The sequence below is a fragment of the Chenopodium quinoa genome, unplaced genomic scaffold, assembly GCF_001683475.1.
Source record: "Chenopodium quinoa cultivar QQ74 unplaced genomic scaffold, ASM168347v1, whole genome shotgun sequence".
In the NCBI taxonomy this organism is placed as follows: domain Eukaryota; kingdom Viridiplantae; phylum Streptophyta; class Magnoliopsida; order Caryophyllales; family Amaranthaceae; genus Chenopodium; species Chenopodium quinoa.
In genome coordinates this window covers 27,464-49,719 of record NW_018743284.1, presented here as the reverse complement: position 1 = coordinate 49,719, position 22,256 = coordinate 27,464, and the positions used below count along the sequence as shown (strand labels likewise).

Sequence of the window (22,256 nt, the reverse complement as noted above, 5' to 3'; positions counted from 1 at the left end):
TTGGATGTAGGCACAAGCACTTGATATATATTTTTGTCAAAATAATGAAACCACCTAATTAACAATGCTAATTTGTATTTACTTGTTATATATTCTGGTTTATTGGAAATTGATTGGCTTTATTGCTGTTGGCAGATGAACTTTTGAAATCAACTGTGGCGGACAAAATTCCAAGTGATTTGGAAGGCATGGAAAGTACTCTGGAGAGGTTGCTGGCTTTAATTGAAATGGACCAAAGCAAACCTGATTTAAAATGGATTAACGCAATTCCTATCAACAAGAACACAATAAGTTATGGCCTTTTAATTTGAAGTTGATTAGAAAGTGAAATTAGCCTAACAGCCTTACCAAAAGATGACCATCACCTCAAGTATGACCCCACCTGTATTGGAATTGACCCTACTACTACTGCTTGAAGTTATGCTATGCCTAATAGTGGCAAAAGTTATACAGTTTATAAAGTATATAATGTATGATATTGGTGTTTGATTCACTAATGCCTAGTAATGGCAAAAGTTATACAATTTATAAAGTAAATAATGTATGATATTGGTGTTTGGTTCACTAGTCCTCTTTGGCTCTGGTGGTGGCTTTCAAGATTCTTGAAACCAGAGGTCTAGGGTTCAAGGACTAGTGGAAAACCAGCTACAGAGGAAAGATACTAGATGAGGTATTACAAAACACCTTCCTTTTGATTTTTGATATAATTGTAAATTAGTGGTATGCTGAGTATTACTGTATTGCTTTACTGCCTTTTATTTTGTTGTGCAATTTTAATTTTACAAATAGTATGTCAATTACTAGCATTGCTAGATTGTTACACTGCACGGACATAATTACTTCATAGAAAAATTATCTCAGATTCTATTTCTCACAAAAGAATGAACAAAAATGAGGGTCATTTGGCTTGTTGCTAATCAATCACCCTTTCATTATTTCAGTGCAAGTTCTGTGGCAGGGAGGGTACTATTACAATGATACCAAAATCTGGCCGCTATCTAACAGGTGATGACTGTGAAGCTGGAAAGTTTGTCCGTTTGATGAGCTTTGACTGCCGGGGTTTGGAGCCAGTGGACTACTCCTTTGGTGGTGACAAGGAGGAGTGGGAGAAATTATCTGATGACAAGTAGGAGCATGAGAAATTATCTGATGACAAGGAGCCCGGAGAAGGAGAAGTTATCTGATGATAGTTACCTTACTTTTGTAAATAGTGACATCTATAAAAATGTGGTCAATGTTGTCAAAATTTATATAATTACCTTATTTTTATATATAGTGATCTTCGTTATTTTTATATATAGTGACCTCTGTATAAATGTGGTCAAAATTGATATAGTTACCTTATTTTTGTATATAGTGACCTTTATGTAAATATGGTCAAAATTGATATAGTTACCCTATTTTTGTATATAGTGACCTCTAAGTAAATATTCTAAAAATTGATATAGTTACCCTATTTTTGTATATAGTGACCTCTAAGTAAATATTCTAAAAATTGATATAGTTACCTTATTTTTGTATATAGTGACCTTTATGTAAATATGATCAAAATTGATATAGCTACCCTATTTTTGTATATAGTTACGTTATTTTTATATATAGTGACTCTATGTAAATATCGTCAATTTAGATAAAGTTACCTTATTTTAGCATGTAGTGACCTTTAAAACGTTGCGTTTGTCAAAAAAAAAAAAAATCTTTAAAACAGTTGAATTGATTATATGTAAGGTCGGAATGATCTTAGGGCTTTAGAACCGTCTGATCTTTTGTGCTAGTAATGAATGGCTAAGATTGCTTGTTTTTAGTTTTCACCATAAGCTCTGTTTTTAGCGGAACCTCCCCGTATATATATATATATATATATATATATATATATATATATATATAACAGAAATCAACTTTCAAACTTCATAATGAAGCTTAAAAGAAACATTTTATTTACTTTTACTTTTAAAAAACTATTTTTATTCAACACTTTAGATACTTGAAAATGATTTCTGCCCAATTAATCACAAAACAAATTAAATGAGCTATAATTAAAGTAACCTTTAGGATGAAATAGATTGTCCGTGATAGCTTGTGGCATAGGGACTTTTGGTAGCTTCATCTGCCAGTAGTCCTCTTGTTCACAGCTTGATGCATGAAATGCTAGAAAAACAAGCTGTAAAAAAAAATACAACAAATAAAAAGGATATATCATAATAAATTTAAGGAAATTGACTTGGTGCAACTCAAAACAAAACGAAGAATATTAGGAATTATTGAAAAATAACGGATATTTGGTATTAATTTTAGTGAACCGGTCAAATTTGAGAATAAAACCAATTTTTATAAAATGACACTCAAATTTGATATGCAAACTATATTTTGAACAATTATTAGTGAATAATGAATTAATGATACATCTTTCATAAAAAAAAATGAATTAATGATACATACCCTTGTTCAATTAAGAAGTAACAGTCATTGTTTTTAGGGACATGTTAAATTGTTAATCATCTCATATGATTCTTTTTTCTCGAGTGTATAATCATAATTCATGTTGATTACATTCATATTAATAAGAGAATTAATATTATCTAAGATCATAATATAGTACTATAGTTGACTGATTTTCCATGATAGAATGATAGATAATTAGTGAGAAGTACACGCCCATACTAGATCAACAACCATAGATTATTGTCAAGTGTTAGTACTTTGAGTTTTGCTTGGTCAATAATGATTTGTGTTCATTTTAAACAAGCGTGATAAATACCAGTACTTTTTCTACCCTTCTCGGGACCAATTATCCGGTTGCCCGGTTGGTACTAATAAGATAGCAATGCACTAATAAATAGTATCATTATGAATCACTTGTGCCAATCAACGGAAATCATTATCACCAAAGACTTTTTCACGAAGTCATTTTGGCAATCCACTGTAGTATATAAAAAAGTCAATAGAACGTAAAATTGGTGAGTATGGTAGAATCATCACCGTGTACTGTTGAAAATTTTATGTCGAAGTTAAGGCCAATGATACTAGTGTATACTGCAAATTCATCTCGATATATACACATTCAAAATGTCAAATTCTTAAATACTATAGTTTATAGATAACAAAAATAACTAATAGCATTATGCATTGAGAAATATAAAATTTACTCTACATGTTGAAAAATTTGGAGCGAAGAAAGTATTAGTTAGTGCGGATGAATTTATTACTTACCAAGAAAATTGCATGTAATTGTAACAGGGGCCCGAAATGCATGGCCATCTTTGGATTAAGAATTATGAAGACAAGAAGACTCAAGAGTGAGTGAGTGAGTAGTGATGAGTGAAGGCAAGAGTATTTAACTATTTATACTAGTTGTAAGCTTGATTATAGCTACTCTTTACTTTGTACAACCACCCACATTATATTAAATAATATTTGAAAATATTTTTATTTTTTTTAATGTAATCTAAAATGTACTTGTAAAAGTTAAAATCATATATTGATATTGTAAAAGTCTAACATTGTGATTAAAATAGAATAAAGAATTTTGCTTTTTAATTATATATATGATATGAATGAATATATTAATCTTGTGAATGCAATCATTGTACGATGATCACTATAATTTCCACACACTTCGAAATTGAAAAAATTAAAAAAATAAAAATAAAAATAGACTAGCAACTCCAGCAAATATATTATTTACATATTATCGTTACTAGATTAGTATTCGCGCGTTACACGGTAGTGATAAGTAATTAATTTATATTTTTTTATATCTTTTGTTATTAATAATTTTAACTTTTTTGTATAAAGATGGTTTTTTATAAATATAAAAATACATGTACATTATCTCATTCAGCGTTTCACATGTTTAACTTTTTTTTTTTAATTTCGTAATTCTGATTTAAAAAAAAAAATTATACGCTAACTGAGTTAACATTTTTAGTGTTTTTTTTTTTTACTTTTTTAACTTCTGGTTTATAAACAAAAAAGAAAAAAATAATATTAAAGTTGTTGTGTTCTTGAGCTGCCCCACCTTCCTAGCTTAATCAGCTTTTTTCTTCTTTGTCTACACGTGGAGTTCATGCACTATAGATTAGTGTCTCCTTCTTCAGCTTGAGGATTTATTATATTTGGTTACCAATTATTCAACCCTCTTCCTGTTTTCACTCCTTTAATCAAATTTTCACTCTTTTTGAGGGAGCACCAGTTCCTTATCATGATGGAATATGTGTCAAGATTTGAGAGTTTCACTTATTTGTGGAGACCGTCGGAACAAAACATGTTCCTTACAATGAGAGACGGGGAATTCCCCGTTCTTTTCTCCTTCACTTTCACTATACTCCTACCTTTAACCTTAATGGAAATTTTCAATCATTGGACCGTGTATCGAGTAGGGGTGTATTTAAATCAACCTTTGGAGCATTCTATTACTAATATCGATTAGAACAAAGCTGTCATTAGGCGATTCTTTGGGCCCAATCCTCCATGTCGTGCGATTGTTCAACAGATGGTCGACACAAGGTAATATTGTTGTTCGTCGTACTAGTAGCAACCACCTTCGTTTTGGACGGTAGAATTTGCTCATGAATTGATTTTGTTAAACACAAAACAATGGCAGCAATCAAAGCATATGTATTTCTGTATATTGCAATCATGTGAATATGGACTTAAATACAAAGAGGAGAAGAAGATAGGAAGCACCAATCGTATCCCACCCCAACCGCAATACTCGGATACGATATGATAATTATCACATATTGATACTTATCCACCCAAATAATACAATCATTATCACATATTGATAATTATCCACCCCAAAAAATACAATATTATCATAATAACATAATTATCCTAACAGATATTTTGTTAAGCAATGTTGTATATTTTTTTTTTTTTTTTAAAAAAAATCAAAAAAAAAAAAAAAACAAATACGCTATAAACACTGCCTCAGACAACGTTTTATACATTGAATTTTTGTTTTAAAAAATCAGGGGTAAAACGCGATCCGAGTTAACATTTTATCCTAGAATCTTAGTTTGGTAAATAATTTGATCACGCGTTTATTTTAAAAATTAGTTTGTGAAATAGGTATAGTTTGGTAAAACTTCCTAATATTTGAATTTTTTTTTTTAATATAATCTAAAATATTACTTGTAAAAGTTAAAATCATATGTTGAAATATTGCAAAAGTCTAACATTGTGATTAAAATAGAATAAAGAATTTTGTTTTTAAATTATATACAAGTATATGATATGAATGAATATATTAATCTTGTGAATGCAATCATTGAACGATGAGTCGATGATCACTATAATTTCCACACACTTCAAAAAATTAAAAAAGATAGAAAAAATAAATAAAAATAGACTAACAACTCTAGCAAATATATTTTCTTAAAAAAAAAAAAAAACTCTAGCAAATATATAATTTGTATATATTATCGATATTATATTAGTATTTGTGTGTTGCACAGTAGTGATAAGTAATTAATATATATTTTTTATATCTTTTGTTGATAACTTTTTAAGTTTTTTTTAATTTTTTTTTTGTATAAAGATGTTTTTTATAATATAAAAATACGTGTATATAATTCTTTTTTTAAGAGCTCTCCCACCCGTGAAGGGAAAAAACCCCTCACGAGTGGAAGTAACGGTATCCGAGTTCTACACCAGTGAGAGGAAAATCCTTCATGAGAGATTCGGATTGCATCAGTCGAGGTCATTTAATTGTGAACAGTAGGCTGGTGGGCCCCGGTCAGTTGACAACTTTTGTTTTTTTTTTCTTTAACATTTTGCTTTTTAAAAAAAAATAAGTGGCATGCTGGGGGCGCGTCATCCTGCCCAACCGGATGGTGACACGTGTCCCTGCCAGATTAATTGACCAATGACAATTTTCTGCTTATTTGCAACAATAATATGTATTTAAACGACATTATTACCGTTTAACTAAAAAAAATTATTTCACCAACGGTCATAAAATTTTATTTACTATAAATAGACATCTATTTTGATATACATAAATATATCTAAAAAATTACTACTTTCACTAATTTTTCATGCTACATCATACTATGTTATTGAAAGTATATTAAAATGATGCTTAGACAAAATATATTTAATGTTGCATTATCTATTGAGCTTATACGTTTAAAATGGAAGTTAAAGACACAGTAGCTATATCTATAAATATTATTGTACTATATTAGGAATATCCGAAATTAGTACGGTGTATAAAACAATATTGATACAAAATTCAAGTTTCAGATTTTTAGTTTCATTCATACCTATTCTGTCCTAATTTCTAGCAAGTAAAATGATAGGGCAAAAAAAAAAAATTGATGACATCATATTAAAGTTTGGAGGGAAATTTTTTTAATGAGAGCTTGACACATAAGACACTCTAAGAAATTGATTATATTAGCACGTTTTGTTTTAGTAATAATTAATAAATGACTCAAGAAGCTAATTAAGCAACCTAGACCATTCATTCGTAGTAAGTTGTATCATGATCAAACGATTTGATATTATCATCAAACTAACATTATGTTTTACCTTCAGTAATAATTTAGCAATTAAAAGATCTTGAATTAATTGTCACCTAATAAAGCATATATTTTTTGAGAAAGAGTCGCCATTTGATCTGGTGACCTACCTATTAATTATACACAAGTCCTCATCTTAAATCAAGACCTCGTGATATGGTATCGAACAAGACATATGTCGTGATATGTGCATTTGTATATTTTTTGGGCTTTCTTCCTTTGGCTAACATGCAAGTGCAAATCTCTAAGGATGTTACTAAATACCATTAAGAATAACTATATGCTATCACCATAGTTATTTACATGTATGTGTCTTCTTTTGACCTCCTCATCACCTTATCGACCAACACCATATCTAACACCACCACATAATTAACCACCCTCACAAAAGTTGCAATACCCTAACACATGTCAAGCATCAGCAAGCCATGGTCACTGCCTCCTAAGCAAAGGTTGCACCCGTACGAGGTTCTATGAGAAGGGTTCATCATATATATAGTTGAGGTGTTAGTCAGATGGGGTGGTCAAGTGTTGTTAACAATCTCTAGCTCCCAAGTCCCATGCATTTACTCTAGAGTCAAGAATACAAGATAACTTAGATAGATCAATGATTGAATGCATAAACAAATGCTAAGCATGCAAAAATCAAACCTAATCACTGGTTACATTAAATTTTATTGGCTAAAGTTGTACCATCACAAGATTCACAACGATTGTTCTACATTATCCGTGCAATATTCTCTCAATCCCAAAAGACTACCTACAAAATAGATTATTTTCGAAATACTCCTTCCGTCCTTTATTTTTACTCCATTGCCATTTTTTGGGTCAAATTAGAAAACATTATCGTTAATTTATAAGATCAAGATAATATAGTCAAGTGAGAGCTTGTTAGATTTGTCTCATTATATATTTTATTAATATCAAGTTTTTATAATTTTTACATGTATGGAAAAAAAAAATATAAACGCTATAAGACGCGTCTAGGAAATCGTGCAAAGTCAAATAGGAAAAAAAATATTGACAGAGGAAGTAGTGTACTATATATTGAGCTCCAAGGGATTGAATTTGAATATGGAGTAAAAAAGATAATCATTTCAAATTTTAAAATAAGACCGTATAATTATCATAAGATCACTTTGTAGGTGATTTGGAGTAAGAGGAGAGTAAATAATTAAAATAGTGTCATCATATATACTTCCTCCGTTCTTTTTTATTGGGTTTTGGAGGCAAAATTTGGCAGTGGGAAAAAGTAAGAGAGAGAAACGTAAGAATACAAAATTGTCCATATAATGTAAAGATAAAATAAAAAGTAAGTGTGAAAAAGTAAGGGTATGTTGGGTATTTGCAGTGTGAACATAAATATTTTTTGTCCTAAAATGAAAGTGATGCAGTATTTACGAAACTTCTCTAAAAGACAAGTAATGAGATATTAAAATAACGGAGGAAATATTTATTATATAATGACTCAGATCACAAAAGCAGCCTTATGATGATAAATAAACAATCCTGTAAAAATGTTACTTAATAATCCTTTCATAATAATAATGAGTTTATCACAATAAAGAGAGACAAAAGACACGTAACAAGGAAATCAATTTTCCCTAAGCAAGAAAACAAAGTGTAAATAGTTTCAAAGGTAATGTTTCTAGTCTAGACAAGAGATAATCAAGGTCTTGTTTCAAGTAACAGTGTAACACAATTATTCATACAGCTTTAATATTTACTGTTTAGCACTGGCTTTAATTAAAAGGTGATGGCAGTAGTTATCGGGTAACATATTGCTTACATGCTTATTGCAATACTACGTACTAATAATGTGTAAAGGATAATAATGACTAAATCATCATTATCATTATTAATTACTCTTTATAGTTTATTGTGTAATCCCTTGATTTACTCAATTAGGTTGATTGTCAAAGATTTCCCTAATTATTGTCTAACGTACCTAGACATATACTTTAATGTATCTAGTCATAGTATAATGTTTGCTTATGTATTATAAATGCTCTTGCATATTCTTTAATATAATTAAGTTTTCCAACATTCTCTTTCTCATAACTCTATCATGGTATCATGAGTTATTGATCAATTTTTTTTTTCCCGCTTCCGTTAGTACTTCCTCTTATTCTATGGCTACACCATCAACACCCTTTGCCGACGTCGACAAATGATGGTGCCCATATCAAACTTCCTTCTCGGAAAGCTTCAAACCTCAAACTTCCGCTCAACTCTTTTTTGCACCCCGTATTTCATATACCAAGAGATGCTAATTATCATTTCCTTTTTCTCCAAACCTCTTATGGAGAAACAATCCCTTTTCGGCACCCCGTACTTTATCTACCAAGTGTTGCCATACATAAACTCAATTCTCCAAACCCCCCCTTATGGAGAAACATTCCCCTTTCGGCACCCCGTAATTTATCTACCAAGTGTTTCCGTACATAAACTCAATTCTCCAAACCCCCCTTATGGAGAAACAATCCTTTTTTGGCCTACGAAGTCTATCTACCAAGTGTTGCCAAACATAAACTCATTTCTCCAAATTTTTATGGAGAAACTCAAACTCCTTTCTTTCAACGATACTAAATGTAATTCTTCTCTTATGAAAATGATCAAAATTCCATCCTTCCACCTACTCTCCTCTGACAAAAAAAAAAAAAAAAAAAAAAAAAAAAAAAACCAAAACCTTCTTTCACTTTTAACGCCTTTAATTTGGTACGTGCAACTCTCAATTGAAGAGCCACCAACATCTTGGTGTGGCAATCAACAATCAAGAAGGACACTCATTTTACAAGATTGCACTTTTCCTCATCGGCCGTCCATCTTGCAGGGGCGTGTAAAGGATAATAATGACTAAATCATCATTATCATTATTAATTACTCTTTATAGTTTATTGTGTAATCTCTTGATTTACTCAATTAGGTTGATTGTCAAAGATTTCCCTAATTATTGTCTAATGTACCTAGACATATACTTTAATGTATCTAGTCATAGTATAATGTTTGCTTATGTACTATAAATGCTCTTGCATATTCTTTAATATAATTAAGCTTTCCAACATTCTCTTTCTCATAACTCTATCATAAGGCAACATCATGTACTGTGGATGTCAACTATAGTTTAGTAATGACGTAATTGATAATCGAATGCTGTCTATATTATATGTCAATGCATGTATGCTCTAATACATTGTTTGATCATAATAAAGTATGGTACTATGGTGTTGTGAGATTGGTGACATTATTGTTGAGTTGATACTTTGGACACTTGTTGGTTTGAACAAAATCAATTGTTACTATTATTATAATAATCTGTCTATAATCGAAGTCTTGACGTAGTGACTAGTGAGTAAGATTACAAAAATGTTCGTTAAGTCGACAAATAGTAAAGATAGAAGTAATTATCGATATGTGACTTTAATTTAAATCTTTACTACCAGTACAGCAGTACTAATTAATCATGTTAATTAGGGAGCCAAAAGTCCAAAACAAGCAGACAAGAAACCAAATTCCATTTCTATAAATCTAAATTTTAAATCCAACCACGAGAATCATGAGGACTAGGCAATTTGACACGTATATTGAATGTTGGGGAAATTAAGCGTCAATAATTGCTATTTTTATCAAAAAAAATGATCTTAAATTCTTAATGCTTGTCAAAATTAATAATCGCATTTCTTTATTAAGAGAAGAATTAAATTGCATTGCAGATTTGCAACCTAATGTATACACAGTCACACATAAGGTAAAGCAGTTACAAATTTTGTAAAATTAAATGATCAACAAGTACAAATCTATTTATTCATGCTTGGATTGATCTCTTTTTCATTGTTGTTTAATTCCTTTTGTTTTGTGATTTTGTCCCAATATTTCGAAAATGGAATTGAATTCAATACCTTGACATGAATCTGAATTAATATCAACCGATAACCAATTTGACCTAGTTCGTAACCTAGTTCGTAATACTTTATGGTTCAAAGAAAAATAAACACTTAGTTGGAACTTGGAAAATAACACGATCCGTAGTAATGAACCCAAATCAACACTCAACGACTGATTTGGAAAAATATTTTATTTTTGTCCAGGCAAACACACACGTAGTAATGTATCTCACTCTTCACTCATTTGTTTTGAAGTTTGATCAAGAAAAATGAGCTCTTGGTATCAATGTTATTATCTTATCATATCATCTTAGGTATAATAAAATACTCCATATTATGTTATTTTGGTATACTAGTAATAAGGATAATAAAATACTCTTTATTAGGGGTGAGCGAAACCAGGTACCCGGTTCAGTTCATAAGACCCGGTCCCAGAAGCGGTTGAACCGGGTATCCAGTTGGACCCGGTCTCGGAACCGGTTGCACCGGGTACAAGAATTTCGGAATCGGTCCCGGAACCGGTTGGAACCGCTTCCAAGACCGGGTACCCGGTTCTTCAATCTTCATCCTTAGATTATTTTTTTTTAATTTTTTGAGCTGTAAATCATGTAATCTTGTACCAAGAGACCGAAAAAGAGAGGAGAGGAGAGGACGACACCGGAACAGACTGCATCACGGAGGCCCACCCGTTGTTGGCTTCCCCTCTTGCCTCGCCAAACACCACAACCACCCCAGCCGCAGCCACTGACCTTGAAACTACCAAACAAACTCTACTTCAATCGAAAAATACACATCAACCAAAACCGCAACCTCAATTTTTCAACACTTTTCAAGCAATTACATTTCATAAATGTCTACAATTCGTGAATTGATTAATCAAATAAATTGTAATTGAGTTTAATTTGAAGAATAAAAGTTGTCCTTTGAAAATTGAGGAAACGAGGGAGGTGGTTTTAAAGGGTTTTCATCAAGTGGAGGAAGAGATTTCAAGGGAGGGAGTGGTCGCCGAAAAAAGGGAAATGGAGATAAGGAGGGAGGTTGGGAGTCCCCAAACCGGCGCGTATGGAGGGGAAATAGTGGCACAGAGGGAAGGGAAATTAGCGGCGCATTGCGGTGATTTTTGGGGTTTGGCTGGTGGCCGGAATTGGGAGGGTTCACTACTAGAAAACAGGTCATTTTCGACTAAAAAATCCCGTCGGAATCACCTTGAATTCCGTCGGCCCGGTTCCAACTGAATTTCCGTCGGATCCGATTGTCGGAAAACCTGTTGTAGGAAAATCGACCTTTTCCAACGGAAATTCCGTCGAAAACACTTTTCCGTCGAAAAAGAATTCCGGCACCAGAAAATCCGTCGAAAATTTCCCACACCACCAGCCTACACCACCAGCCCACGGTACCCATCCCTTGCCCCCCTACCCCCATACTAACCCACTTCCAACATAAACCACCCACCTCCACCCCGTAAACCACCTACCACCGTGAAACACCCCTCACCTCCAACCGTCAAAAACCACAAAAAAAAAAACAAAAAACAAAAAACGAAGTAATTCGGAAAAAAAAAAACCCCACAAAAATCACGTAAAAACCCACAAAAAAACCAAGCAAAAGCAACGAAATCAATCTATAAAAATTAAACAAAAACATAACGAAATCAACAAAAATAAACTCTAGATCAACACTGTACAAAAACCGAACTTGTTCCAAATTCCAAATCTCACCGCACAAAAACCAAATATACCAAATCAACACCCACAATTTCAAATCAAATCCAAAAAATAAGGGCTTGTTCTTTGATGTTTCAAGCAAAACCCGAAACAAAATGAAGAAAGAGAAAAGAGAACTTACCTTGAATTCCATCAAAACCCCGAAATTGGCTTGAACTTGGGTTTTAAAGGTCAAATTCGACCATGAAAACTCTAGATCTAGGGTTTCCATGGTCGAATTTGACATGAAAAACCTTATTTTGTTCTTTGATGTTTCATGCGTGAAGTGTTGCGAGGCGTGAAGAGATATGAAAACCCGAGAAGGAGAAGAAGAAGAGATAGAAAGAGAGGGCAGAGGAGAGAGAAGGAAAGAGGAGAGGAGTTCATAGAGGAAGAGAAGAGGAAAGAGGAGAGGAAAGAGAGAGAAGAGAAGCGGAGAGAAAGAAGAGGAAAGGAGAGAGAAATGAGGAAAGAAGGAACGAAGGAGAAAGAGGAGAAGAGGAGAGAGAAAGAGAAGGAGAAGAAAGAGGGGCGCCTTGAGTAGGAGAAGAAAGGGATCCAAGTTTTATTGGGTAGGGTTTGGTATAAAGGTTTTAACTTTTTTTTAATTATATTCCGACGGAATTTTCCGTTGGAAAGCACATATATTCCGACGGAAATAAATTCCGTCGGAAATTTCTGATGGATTATTTGCATTCGTCAGAAATATCCGACGGAACTTAAATCCGTCGGAAATTATGCTTTTCCCGACGGAATTTCATGTCTGTCGGAACAAGTCCGTCAGAATTTGCCTATTTTCTAGTAGTGGTTTTTATTGGTGGTTGCGTGGGGGTTTTGGGAGGGGGATGGTGGTTTAGATGGTAGTGGCTGGAGCGGCGACTCTAGTGGAAGGGGAGGTCCGACGGTCCGACGAGGGAGGTGGCTAGGCTGGGGGGCCTGCCGGAACTCTTAGGGTGGTTGGGGTTTTGGCTGGGTGTTTTTTTTTTTGTAATTTTGGTTTTTTTTTGTAATTTGCGATGGGTTTATATGAAGATCAGAGATTCAGAATGGAGGAAGAGGGTTAGAGGGAAATAAGAAATTAAGAACTTTTAAAAACAAACAAAAAAAAAAAAAAAAAAAAAAAACATATTAGACAACCGGGTACCCACCCGGGTACCGGGTCCAAATTTTCAGGACCCGATTTCGGAACCGGTTCCAACTGGGTCCGAATTTTTGGACCCGGTCCCGGAACCAGTGAGACCGATTTCGGGTCCGGTATCGAGTACCCTGAATCTTTGCTCACCCCTACTCTGTATTATGTTATTTTGGTATAATAAGGATACGATAATATTATTTCTTGATATCATTTTTATTATCGTGAGATATTTTGATATCGGCTTTAATCCATCCATTTATATTTGTAATTATGCACAGTATTTATTTAATTCACAAGAATTTACTTGTATATTTTGAAATTTTAAATTGAAACAAATCAAAAAAAAATTTAAGTGATTATGAAACCGATTTAACCAATGAAACCAAGGTAAAAAATAGGACAGAGTAAGAAGCTGAATAACCAGGCTTGTCATAGTCCTAGTGTCATTCTGCCATGTCTAATCAATGGCTTTCTCGTTCATTGCTATTTTCTTTCCTCCTTCATTTAGGCATTTCGTCGAACACCTTCTCAGCATTGGCTCAAATTTACACCATTGAAGTTGTCAATGAGTATCCTCATGATCCCAGAGCTTTTACAGAGGTCTTTTTCTTTTTCCCTTTTTTTTTTTTTTTTTTTTTTTAATATTTTGCAGTTTTTCATGGTTAGTGGAAAACGGGTTTTCTTTTCAATTGCTCTGAATTGAAGTTTAGAACTGATTACCCTCTTTTGATAATGTGACCATTAAACAATAATTTTATTGAATCGTGCTTTTAGTTTATGTTACTTGAACTCTTCATTTCAGCTCTTGGGTATGAACTCTTGACATATCAATTTAGACCATAAACATGCTTAGTTTTTAATTTTGTAGATGAGTCGAATACTTAAACACGTACCCGTGTCTGATATGAGTACCCGAGTCCTAGTTGCATAATCAAATTTGTTGTGTGCATGTGGGTTGTTGCTAATTTGGAAGATAGTAGCTTTTATTTTAGCTTGAAAAATAGACATATTACTGTGATTGATGGGAGAAAGATGTCGAAAACCTTGCATGCAACATGCAAGAATTGGTTATTTTGGGATTCTTTTGTCAATTTTTGGGCTAATTCAAAAGAACATGATATATATGTTACCAATCAAGTAAGTATATTTTTGTTGCTTGCATTGTAGAATGGATTTAGAACTTCATAGATTTGCATTGTTTATAGTTGATTTATCAGAATATAGCTTTGTTTTATGAATTGAAACAATTAGAGTTTGTCAATGGAGAGATTCTAATCAAAATCTTATTTTGTTTATTGTCCTTTTGTGCTTTCTTTCAGGGACTTCTATATGAAGGAAATAACACTCTTTATGAATCAACTGGTCTATATGGAGAGGTGAATTCGTCCTGCTTCGCTTCGTGACGTTTTTGCATATGGTGTTATACATCTTTTCATATAAATAAGATTTTGGTCATTCATATTATGTTGAGTTTTTGATGATAAAATGGAAAATAATATTACTCTGTCCAATTCATTCATTTCTTGCTTTTACATTTGGGGGTGTTTCATAAAGTATCCTAGATGCTTACTGTCATAGTTAAATAATTACTGATCAGCTGAACACTCATTATTATGTGTATTTTTTGTAAACCCATTATTATGTGTATTTAATCAACTTAGAACCTGCATGTTATATGAAGGGTATACCTTGTTTCTGGTATTCTGTGATTCATCTTTCCTATGGTCGTAGATTGAGCTTCTGAACTGGAGTATTCCATTTAGGAGGGAGGAATTATATGTGTGGTTTGTAAATCTCGCTATTCAATTTTGTATGCTGATATCAGATCCTTTCTGTTGATACTGTTTGCCCTATGTCTCTTAAGTATTTTTAGGTTCATACTCCGTATTTGATATTTAGATTGTGTTATTTAACTTGACTTTGAACCATGCAGTCTTCAGTGAGGAGAGTTAATCTACAAACTGGAAAGGTACACCACACTTTCATGAATCTCAACTGATTTTCACCATTTCTACTAGTTCCATATAGTTAGTAGTCATATACTTCGTATTGAAGGCCTTTACTCACCTTGTTATCTGATCTTCTGCTGCCATTACCACTCTTTCATACCTCTCATCTTCCTCTCTTAACACAAGAACATGTCGTTAGTACTGCAAATTATGCATATAAAGTTATAGACCTTACTTTATTACATTAATATGAACCTCTGGAGAGTGGAAACTTGCTTAGTGTTAAAGAAGATAGCTAACATAAGAGATCTTGTGGTTGATCCCTAGTCTTGATCAATATGATCAAACGCATATCAACTACATTATGCATTCCTCATATTTTCCTACACCTTCTTGGGCTTCTACACCAGTTTCACTCTGTACATTTTGCATACTTATTTTTGCTTTTAGCCTAGCTAGAGAACTTGGGTGCAACAAACTCAACATTCCTATGTGCCTAAATTGTGGTAGTTGAGTAAGTGTGCATAATAGTTTACTTCAATATGACATGCTCCTTAATCTTCTTCTATACACTTAATCATCATGTGACAAAATTAGTGCCTGATTTTCCTCTGGTAATCTTATTTTTGGAGAATCAACTTTCACATTAACTATTATTTCTCTACCTACAACAGCACTAATAACCATGATTGGCTCTGGATGGTAGGATTTGAAGAGATCATCTTACCTTTAACCAGTGTTGCTACAAATGCAACAAACTTTCAGAAGAATTTCATTAGTCCAACACAGCTGTATTAACATGAACATGTTAAAAAAATCTCCGTTTTCTGTAACCCAAGTTGTCTCCCGACTTTAAATTCTATCTAGTTACAATGAATCAATACCTCCCACCTCCACAGACAATTCCAGATTGCTGAAATTCTTCTACTTCCCTTTTGCTTACTACCTATATTCTCTTGTTGAAGTATGTTTTGATGTTAAAGCCACTCCTCGATATAATTGTATCGTTTTCCAGTTACTTTTATACACTGTGCTCTGCATGAATGGAGTAACTGTCGGCTTCCTAAATGAGACCACCTTTGTAATTTTCCTTAAAATGATTCAGCGAATTAAACAATATAAAAGATCCCAACAAGCTCTTTGTAATGTTGGAATTGGAAGTATTTGTTCATTTAGATGTATTCTAATTTAAGCTAAGATATTCTCAGCATTGGTAAATGGTAATCATAACCCAGATATTTGTGTTTTTTGCTTCATTTGACTAATTCTTTCTTGGTTCCAATAGGTCGAGGCATTTCTGGATATGTCTTCTTCTTATTTTGGGGAAGGATTAACTTTGGTTGGTGAAAGGTTTGTATTAAAAGAGTAATTTGCCATTTAACTAACAACTACTTTGTACAAATGATTTAGCTGTAAATCTGTGAGCTAAGGACCAACAGTATCACTAAATACTTATTTCAATTGTGATTCACTTTTCATTTTATAATTGTACAACTTTTGACATAGATGTTGTGGTTACCGCACTGTACCTCAATCGTATTATGCCGCAGGAGTAAATTACCTTCGCACACCTAACAAGTTTAGGGATATAAATTTATGTAACTATTTGTTAACCAGTAATTAGCCTTGTTGCATCCCAACTCCACTATATACTTGAGATATTGATTGATGTAGGATATTAGATCTTTAAAGAACCTCAACCCCCCCTCCCCCTTCATATTTGCTTCTTAAAATATATGAAAAGCTATAGTCTTTTCTAATCTATGTATACAATTTGTTTTGCAGGCTGTATCAACTAACTTATGATCAGAACACTGGTTTCATTTACGACAGAACAACCTTGAGCAAAGTCAGTAATTCTGGAGTTCCACTTTTACTTACTGTGATATATAGTGTCTTGTGAGCATTTTATCTCTACTATCTGTCATCTCAATAAGATTTATGATCCCGTCAAAAAAAAAAAAAAAGATTTATGATTGAATTAGAATACTTCAAAGCCATAATCTCACAACCATCACCATCGTTAAATAAATATTAGTCTCAAGTTATTCCGTAGAACTTTGGCATGCATTTGGTTTGTTCCTCTCTTTTCGAGTTGCATTCGTAAGTTTGAATTGAGAATTGAGATGAATTCTTCATTCCAAGGTCTTTGATTCTGAATCATTTCTCAGGAAACTTGTAACTTGAACAGTGTGAAAATTGTTTCTGTAGTGAAGAGATAGAAACGCAACAAGAACAGCACTGGAGATTCCTAACTTCTCTATTGGTATAAGAAAATTTCTATTATAGTCTGATTGAAAAGGATAGAAATTCATATTTGCAATCTTTTGTAGAAGCTTTTCTTGATTAAGACTTCCAAAATTATGGATCTGATTTGGGGTAACTGAGTGGAAAAATTTCAGAAAAGCTGATGTATGGGGTTTACAGTACCGGACCTCTTTTCTGGTGTGGCTAAACCAAGGAAAAAAAAGTCTCAGTGTGAGCCGAATGAGTCATCTGGATTGATTTTACGTGAAGCTAACTTTCCTACATCTTGAATTTTCTAATAGTGCTGAAGGTGCTAAACTTTGATGTTGTGAGACTTATGACTTTGATCGAGATTTTTTTTTGACATCTTCCAAAATAACAAGGTTACAACACTCGTGCTTTATTGCATTGCAGATAGGATATTTAATCACCACTTTTATTTTTATTTTATTTCTTATCAAAAAGTTACAACTTACAAGCTTACAACACTCGTGCTTACTACAGATAGGAATATTTAATCACCAAATGAAGGATGGATGGGGACTGACAACTGATGGGAAAATCATGTTTGGAAGTGATGGTTCATCAACATTATACCATATCGATCCCCATACAATGAAAGGTGCTGCTTTTATCCTCTTTTTTCAATATATATGGATTTCATTTTTGTCCCTCTTTCTGCTGCTGCTGCCTTGTTCTTGTGTGCACAAAACTAAGTATGCCTTCAAATTTGATAGTTCTAAATCTTGTAATAGATAGAGATAAAATATTCGAAGTATATGTTAATAAAAAAACCGCATCTGTGTGCTCGATTCTCACTGCAGGCTGTTGGGTCCTGCCTATATGTCCTGTAGTATAACTTTACATAATGAGTAAGCTGTTTAAAAGATAGTTGCATGTATATCTCACTAAATATACTTGTTGTACAGTGATAAAGAGGCAGAATGTCAGATACAAAGATCTTGACGTACATTACCTAAATGAGTTGGAGTATGTTCATGGGGAAGTCTGGGCAAATGTTTTTCGGGTAATTGTTATTCTGTTATCTCACTTAATTTACTTCGGTTCTCTTGCTTAATAAGTGATGCCTGAACTTGAAAGCATGTTCTTAGCAGATATACTATGCATGAATATATAAGTAGCGTGTTAATTAACAACCAGGAAATTAGTCCAATATAGTGTAATTTCAGCTTACTGAGCTGTAATCATAAAGATATCAATATGCAGACTGACTGAGTTCTTGTTGTGCAGACTGACTGCATTATAAGAATATCGCCTGAGGATGGTACAGTGCTAGGCTGGATCCTTCTTCCCATGTTGAGGTTAATTTTCAACCATTCTCTTTGTCTCTTTGTTCAAGCTAGCTACTCTCCCTTTTCTCAACTCATGATTTGTGTTTTTCAACCCATTGCATCTCATAATCTTCCCTCGTTGTCCTGTTTCAGAGAAAGATTGGAAGCAGCTGGTGAAATAGTATGTCTTGACATTTTTACCCAAGTTGACTTTATATATTGGCTTAGTCCGTGAAATAGCAACATCCTTATAACCATCTCATAAGTGCATTAATTGCTTTCTTATAGGAATTTGAAGACGTCTTGAATGGCATCGCATGGGACAATGATGAAAAGCGCATATTTGGTCAGTTTCTTTCACTTCATTCTGTCACATTTCTGGTTAATCTCACTCTATTGTTAATCAACTACCTTTCTTGAAAAGAGTCTGTCTAATTGCCCAGCGATTAGACAAGTAAACAGAGGTTAAAATGTTGACAATTCCCTTTTATCCTTTTTAATTGCCTACTAACTGATAAGATAAATTTATTTTGAAGAAAATACGGCCTTCAACTTTCTGCAATCATAAGTATTGATGTGTTTAAATCCCAATTTTTTAGGACTTTGTAGTTCTGTGCTGAGACTAGCTGATAAACATGTCTCATTCTAGTATTTGGGGTAGGCCTTGAAGAACCGCCAATTATCTGATTTTAAACCCTATAGAAACTGGAAAAAAAAAATGTATAATTTTGAATCTTGTAGTTATTTTGGGTTTATTCAGGTTTTTCTATATATTTGTTGTTTGTGTTAATATTTTGTAGTAACTGGAAAGCTGTGGCCAAAGTTATATGAGATCAAGGTGCATTCATCGAATGATCATTCTCAAGTTGATATTGAACGGACGTGCATCCAAATGCCCGCCAGCCTTGAAGGCATGAAGTAGCAGCAGTCACAAGGATTACTAGTACTTATTGATAGTTTCTTTGATGTCCAAACAAAACTTCGCCTATGAAGTTGGTGATTTTCTGATTGAACTCTTAATGTACAAGAGAAGTATTTTCGAGCAAGCAACCTAGCAGAATCTTATCATTAGACAGAAACGAAAACAGGACGAAATAATATGGCTTGGAAACTTAATTTAATGGTGTATTGAGAGGCATTAGACTAGCTCAGGATTTCAGTTTTGTAAAATTAATTTCAATTCAGCAAAAATAATTTCATTTAAGTAAATATAATTTCAGTTCAGTAAAGGTGTAGTGAACTGGGCCTAACAATAGGATTCTAAGCAAAATAAGAGAAACAATTCGATCATATTTCTAATTTTCTGACATTTGTTTTTGTTTTTTTTTACTTCTATTAATTAGTCAAAGTGGTCATGATTCATTACTCATACTAGATATATTCGATACATTTAGATTCTAGATGAATAAATTACATAATGACCAACAAATTTAATTTAATTATATAATTAGTGTTTGGGTCCAATTTCATTCCTCCAAATTGGGCCAGTCCAAATAACTCATCTCAAGCCCAAAGCAAAGGTCAACATCCTCCAGATCATGCTAAGGTCAGTCAACGGCCCAGTCAGCTTGGCAAGCCCAATTGACTCCCGGGCCCAATCATCATCCTTCATAAACCAAGGTATAAAAGCCATCAATTTGGTCCCTTCAAGGTAAGACAACAAAGCCTCAAGCAACAAAACTCCTGCATAGCTTTCTCTCTCTAATATACTGACTTTAGCATCGGAGGGGCCTTCCTCGACTACACCCCCGGGGCTAGTTTACGTGTATTTGTTGTGCAGGAAACCCTCGGCTCCCCCGTAATTTGGACCGAGATCAAGTTCCCCCAAGATAAAAGGGCCTTCCGAGGCCCCATTGTTTTCATCCGAAACAATTTGGCGCCGTCTGTGGGGAGCGCAGCAAAAAATTCGCGTCAATCACCAAACACTCCGACAGTCGCCATGACTAAGAGTGGAAAGAGCACCAAAAATGCTAAGAAAGGGGGAGGCATGATCACGGTGAGGGAACGCCAATCGGTCCGCCCCTTACCGGAGCAAGCCTCTTCCTCATCAAAGGCCCCCGTTTCTCAGGAAAGGGAAGCCTCAGGAGGTCCTAGCCTCCAAGAGGAGAATGCCTCGCACCACACCCGGCAGCCGGAGGCATCACCGAGACCGAGTGGCTCAGGTCCGAGGGACTCCCAGCCACGCAACAGCGTGCAATCCAGGTCACACCCGCGGGAGACTCCTCCCTCCGGGCCCTCTACGGAGGAAGTGGCCAGGGCCGTAGCCGTCTGCCTGGAGTTCCTCAAAGCTCAAGGGGCTCCAGTCCAGCCACCCTACGAGCCTCAGTCTCAGCAGCCGAGAAACCTGAAAAGGAGGATCGGTCAGGAGAAAGGTGAACAAGTTCCACCCCATAGGGAGCTCGGCCAGAAGTGGCAAGGGGACATCCGAAACTCCGGTAAGGAGAAGAGGAGGAACCTCCAACCCTTCGACCAGTCCGAAGCTCAAAATTCTATGAGCTTCCGGAACGCACCCTCCAGGGGCCCGGAATCCGCCCGCCAGAGCGTCCACGAACGCTTGGGTTCAAGGGAGGCGAGCGTGCATAGCCGCCTCATCTTCCAAGAGGATTCAAAGGCGCGACCAGCCTTGTCTCAGCCAGGGACAAAAACCACTTCCACCTCTCTAAGAGGGAGAAGCGAGGTCCCTACGGCCGGGTACAAGGGAAAGGCGGTCATGGTTCCGTCAAACTCACCCTTCCAGAGTTGGATACTGGAGGAACATGTGCCGACGGTCAAAATTCCGGCACACATTACATACGACGGTACCTCAGATCCGAAGGATCACATTGCCTCTTACGAGGGGCACATGTATCTAAACCCCAGGTCTGAGGCTACCTGGTGTAAGTACTTCCCTACGACCCTCAAAGGTGTTGCCCAATCTTGGATCACCAAAGGGCTCAAGAAAGGCTCTATAATTGGTTGGCAGGATCTCTCCAACAAGTTCAAGAGCAAGTTTTTCCACGGCCAACCGCCGAGAGAAGACTACTGCAGAGCTAATGAGTCTGCAGCAGGCGGAGGATGAGAGCCTCCGCGATTATCTGACTCGCTTCAGCAACGAGTCATCCGGTATCACAAGCCTGGATCAAGGCCTGGCCGTATTCGCACTACGGAACGGCCTTCAAGCCGGAAAGTTCCTGGATTTCATGGTCATGCATCCCCCGCAGACCCTAGAGGAAGCCTTGGAAGCCTCGGACAAGTTCATCCGGGCCGAGGAGTGGAACAAATCAAAATCTCAGTCTCGCTCGAGGGCTGAGAAGCCGAAAGGGCAATGGCCCGAAACCTTGGCGCAGAGGAAAGGGAAGGCCAAGGCCTCAGAACCATCCTCTGCTTCCGAGCCGAGGAAAGAGAAGCACGTTCCCTACGCGGGAAAGGTACGACTCATATACTCCACTCTCCCTTCCCCGTGCTAAGATCTTCAGCACGACGAGGGACGAGGGGAGATTCAAAAAACCTCGTCCACTGCCTCCCTGGCATCAGACGAGG

At 35.1% G+C, this 22,256-nt stretch overlaps 1 protein-coding gene and 2 long non-coding RNA genes across 4 annotated transcripts; 2 read left to right on the top strand and 1 right to left on the bottom strand.

Annotated features, from left to right (window-relative positions):
• Positions 1-6: 6 nt before the first annotated feature.
• LOC110735465 lies at positions 7-1,271 on the top strand. The gene is made up of 2 exons (XR_002514113.1): positions 7-670; positions 942-1,271. It is a non-coding gene; the product is annotated as an uncharacterized LOC110735465 (long non-coding RNA).
• On the bottom strand, positions 1,102-3,336 carry LOC110735464. The gene is made up of 3 exons (XR_002514112.1): positions 3,211-3,336; positions 2,047-2,161; positions 1,102-1,116 (listed from the first exon to the last, which is right to left on the bottom strand). It is a non-coding gene; the product is annotated as an uncharacterized LOC110735464 (long non-coding RNA).
• A 10,285-nt stretch (positions 3,337-13,621) lies between these two features.
• LOC110735463 (glutaminyl-peptide cyclotransferase-like) lies at positions 13,622-20,020 on the top strand. 2 transcript variants are annotated; one of them, XM_021915655.1, is made up of 11 exons: positions 13,622-13,849; positions 14,569-14,625; positions 15,183-15,218; positions 16,484-16,548; positions 16,984-17,047; positions 17,950-18,067; positions 18,375-18,472; positions 18,697-18,767; positions 18,891-18,918; positions 19,026-19,083; positions 19,538-20,020. In XM_021915655.1, exons 1-11 carry the CDS (start codon positions 13,703-13,705, stop codon positions 19,657-19,659), a joined length of 864 nt encoding a protein of 287 aa, XP_021771347.1. In that variant the 5' UTR covers positions 13,622-13,702; the 3' UTR covers positions 19,660-20,020. The 2 variants fall into 2 exon arrangements, with proteins under 2 accessions (XP_021771347.1, XP_021771348.1); XM_021915656.1 differs by lacking the exon at positions 15,183-15,218 and having other exon boundaries at positions 13,624-13,849; positions 19,538-20,018.
• Positions 20,021-22,256: the final 2,236 nt, after the last annotated feature.

What these genes read in the sequence shown, in the direction of transcription:
- LOC110735463 (XM_021915655.1), top strand. Translation starts at nt 13,703, where the DNA reads ATGTCTAATCAATGGCTTTCTCGTTCATTGCTATTTTCTTTCCTCCTT. An exon ending in CAACTGGTCTATATGGAGAG is followed by an intron (nt 14,626 to 15,182) that starts GTGAATTCGTCC and finishes TGAACCATGCAG; the next exon opens with TCTTCAGTGAGGAGAGTTAA. An exon ending in ACAGAACAACCTTGAGCAAA is followed by an intron (nt 17,048 to 17,949) that starts GTCAGTAATTCT and finishes TGCTTACTACAG; the next exon opens with ATAGGAATATTTAATCACCA.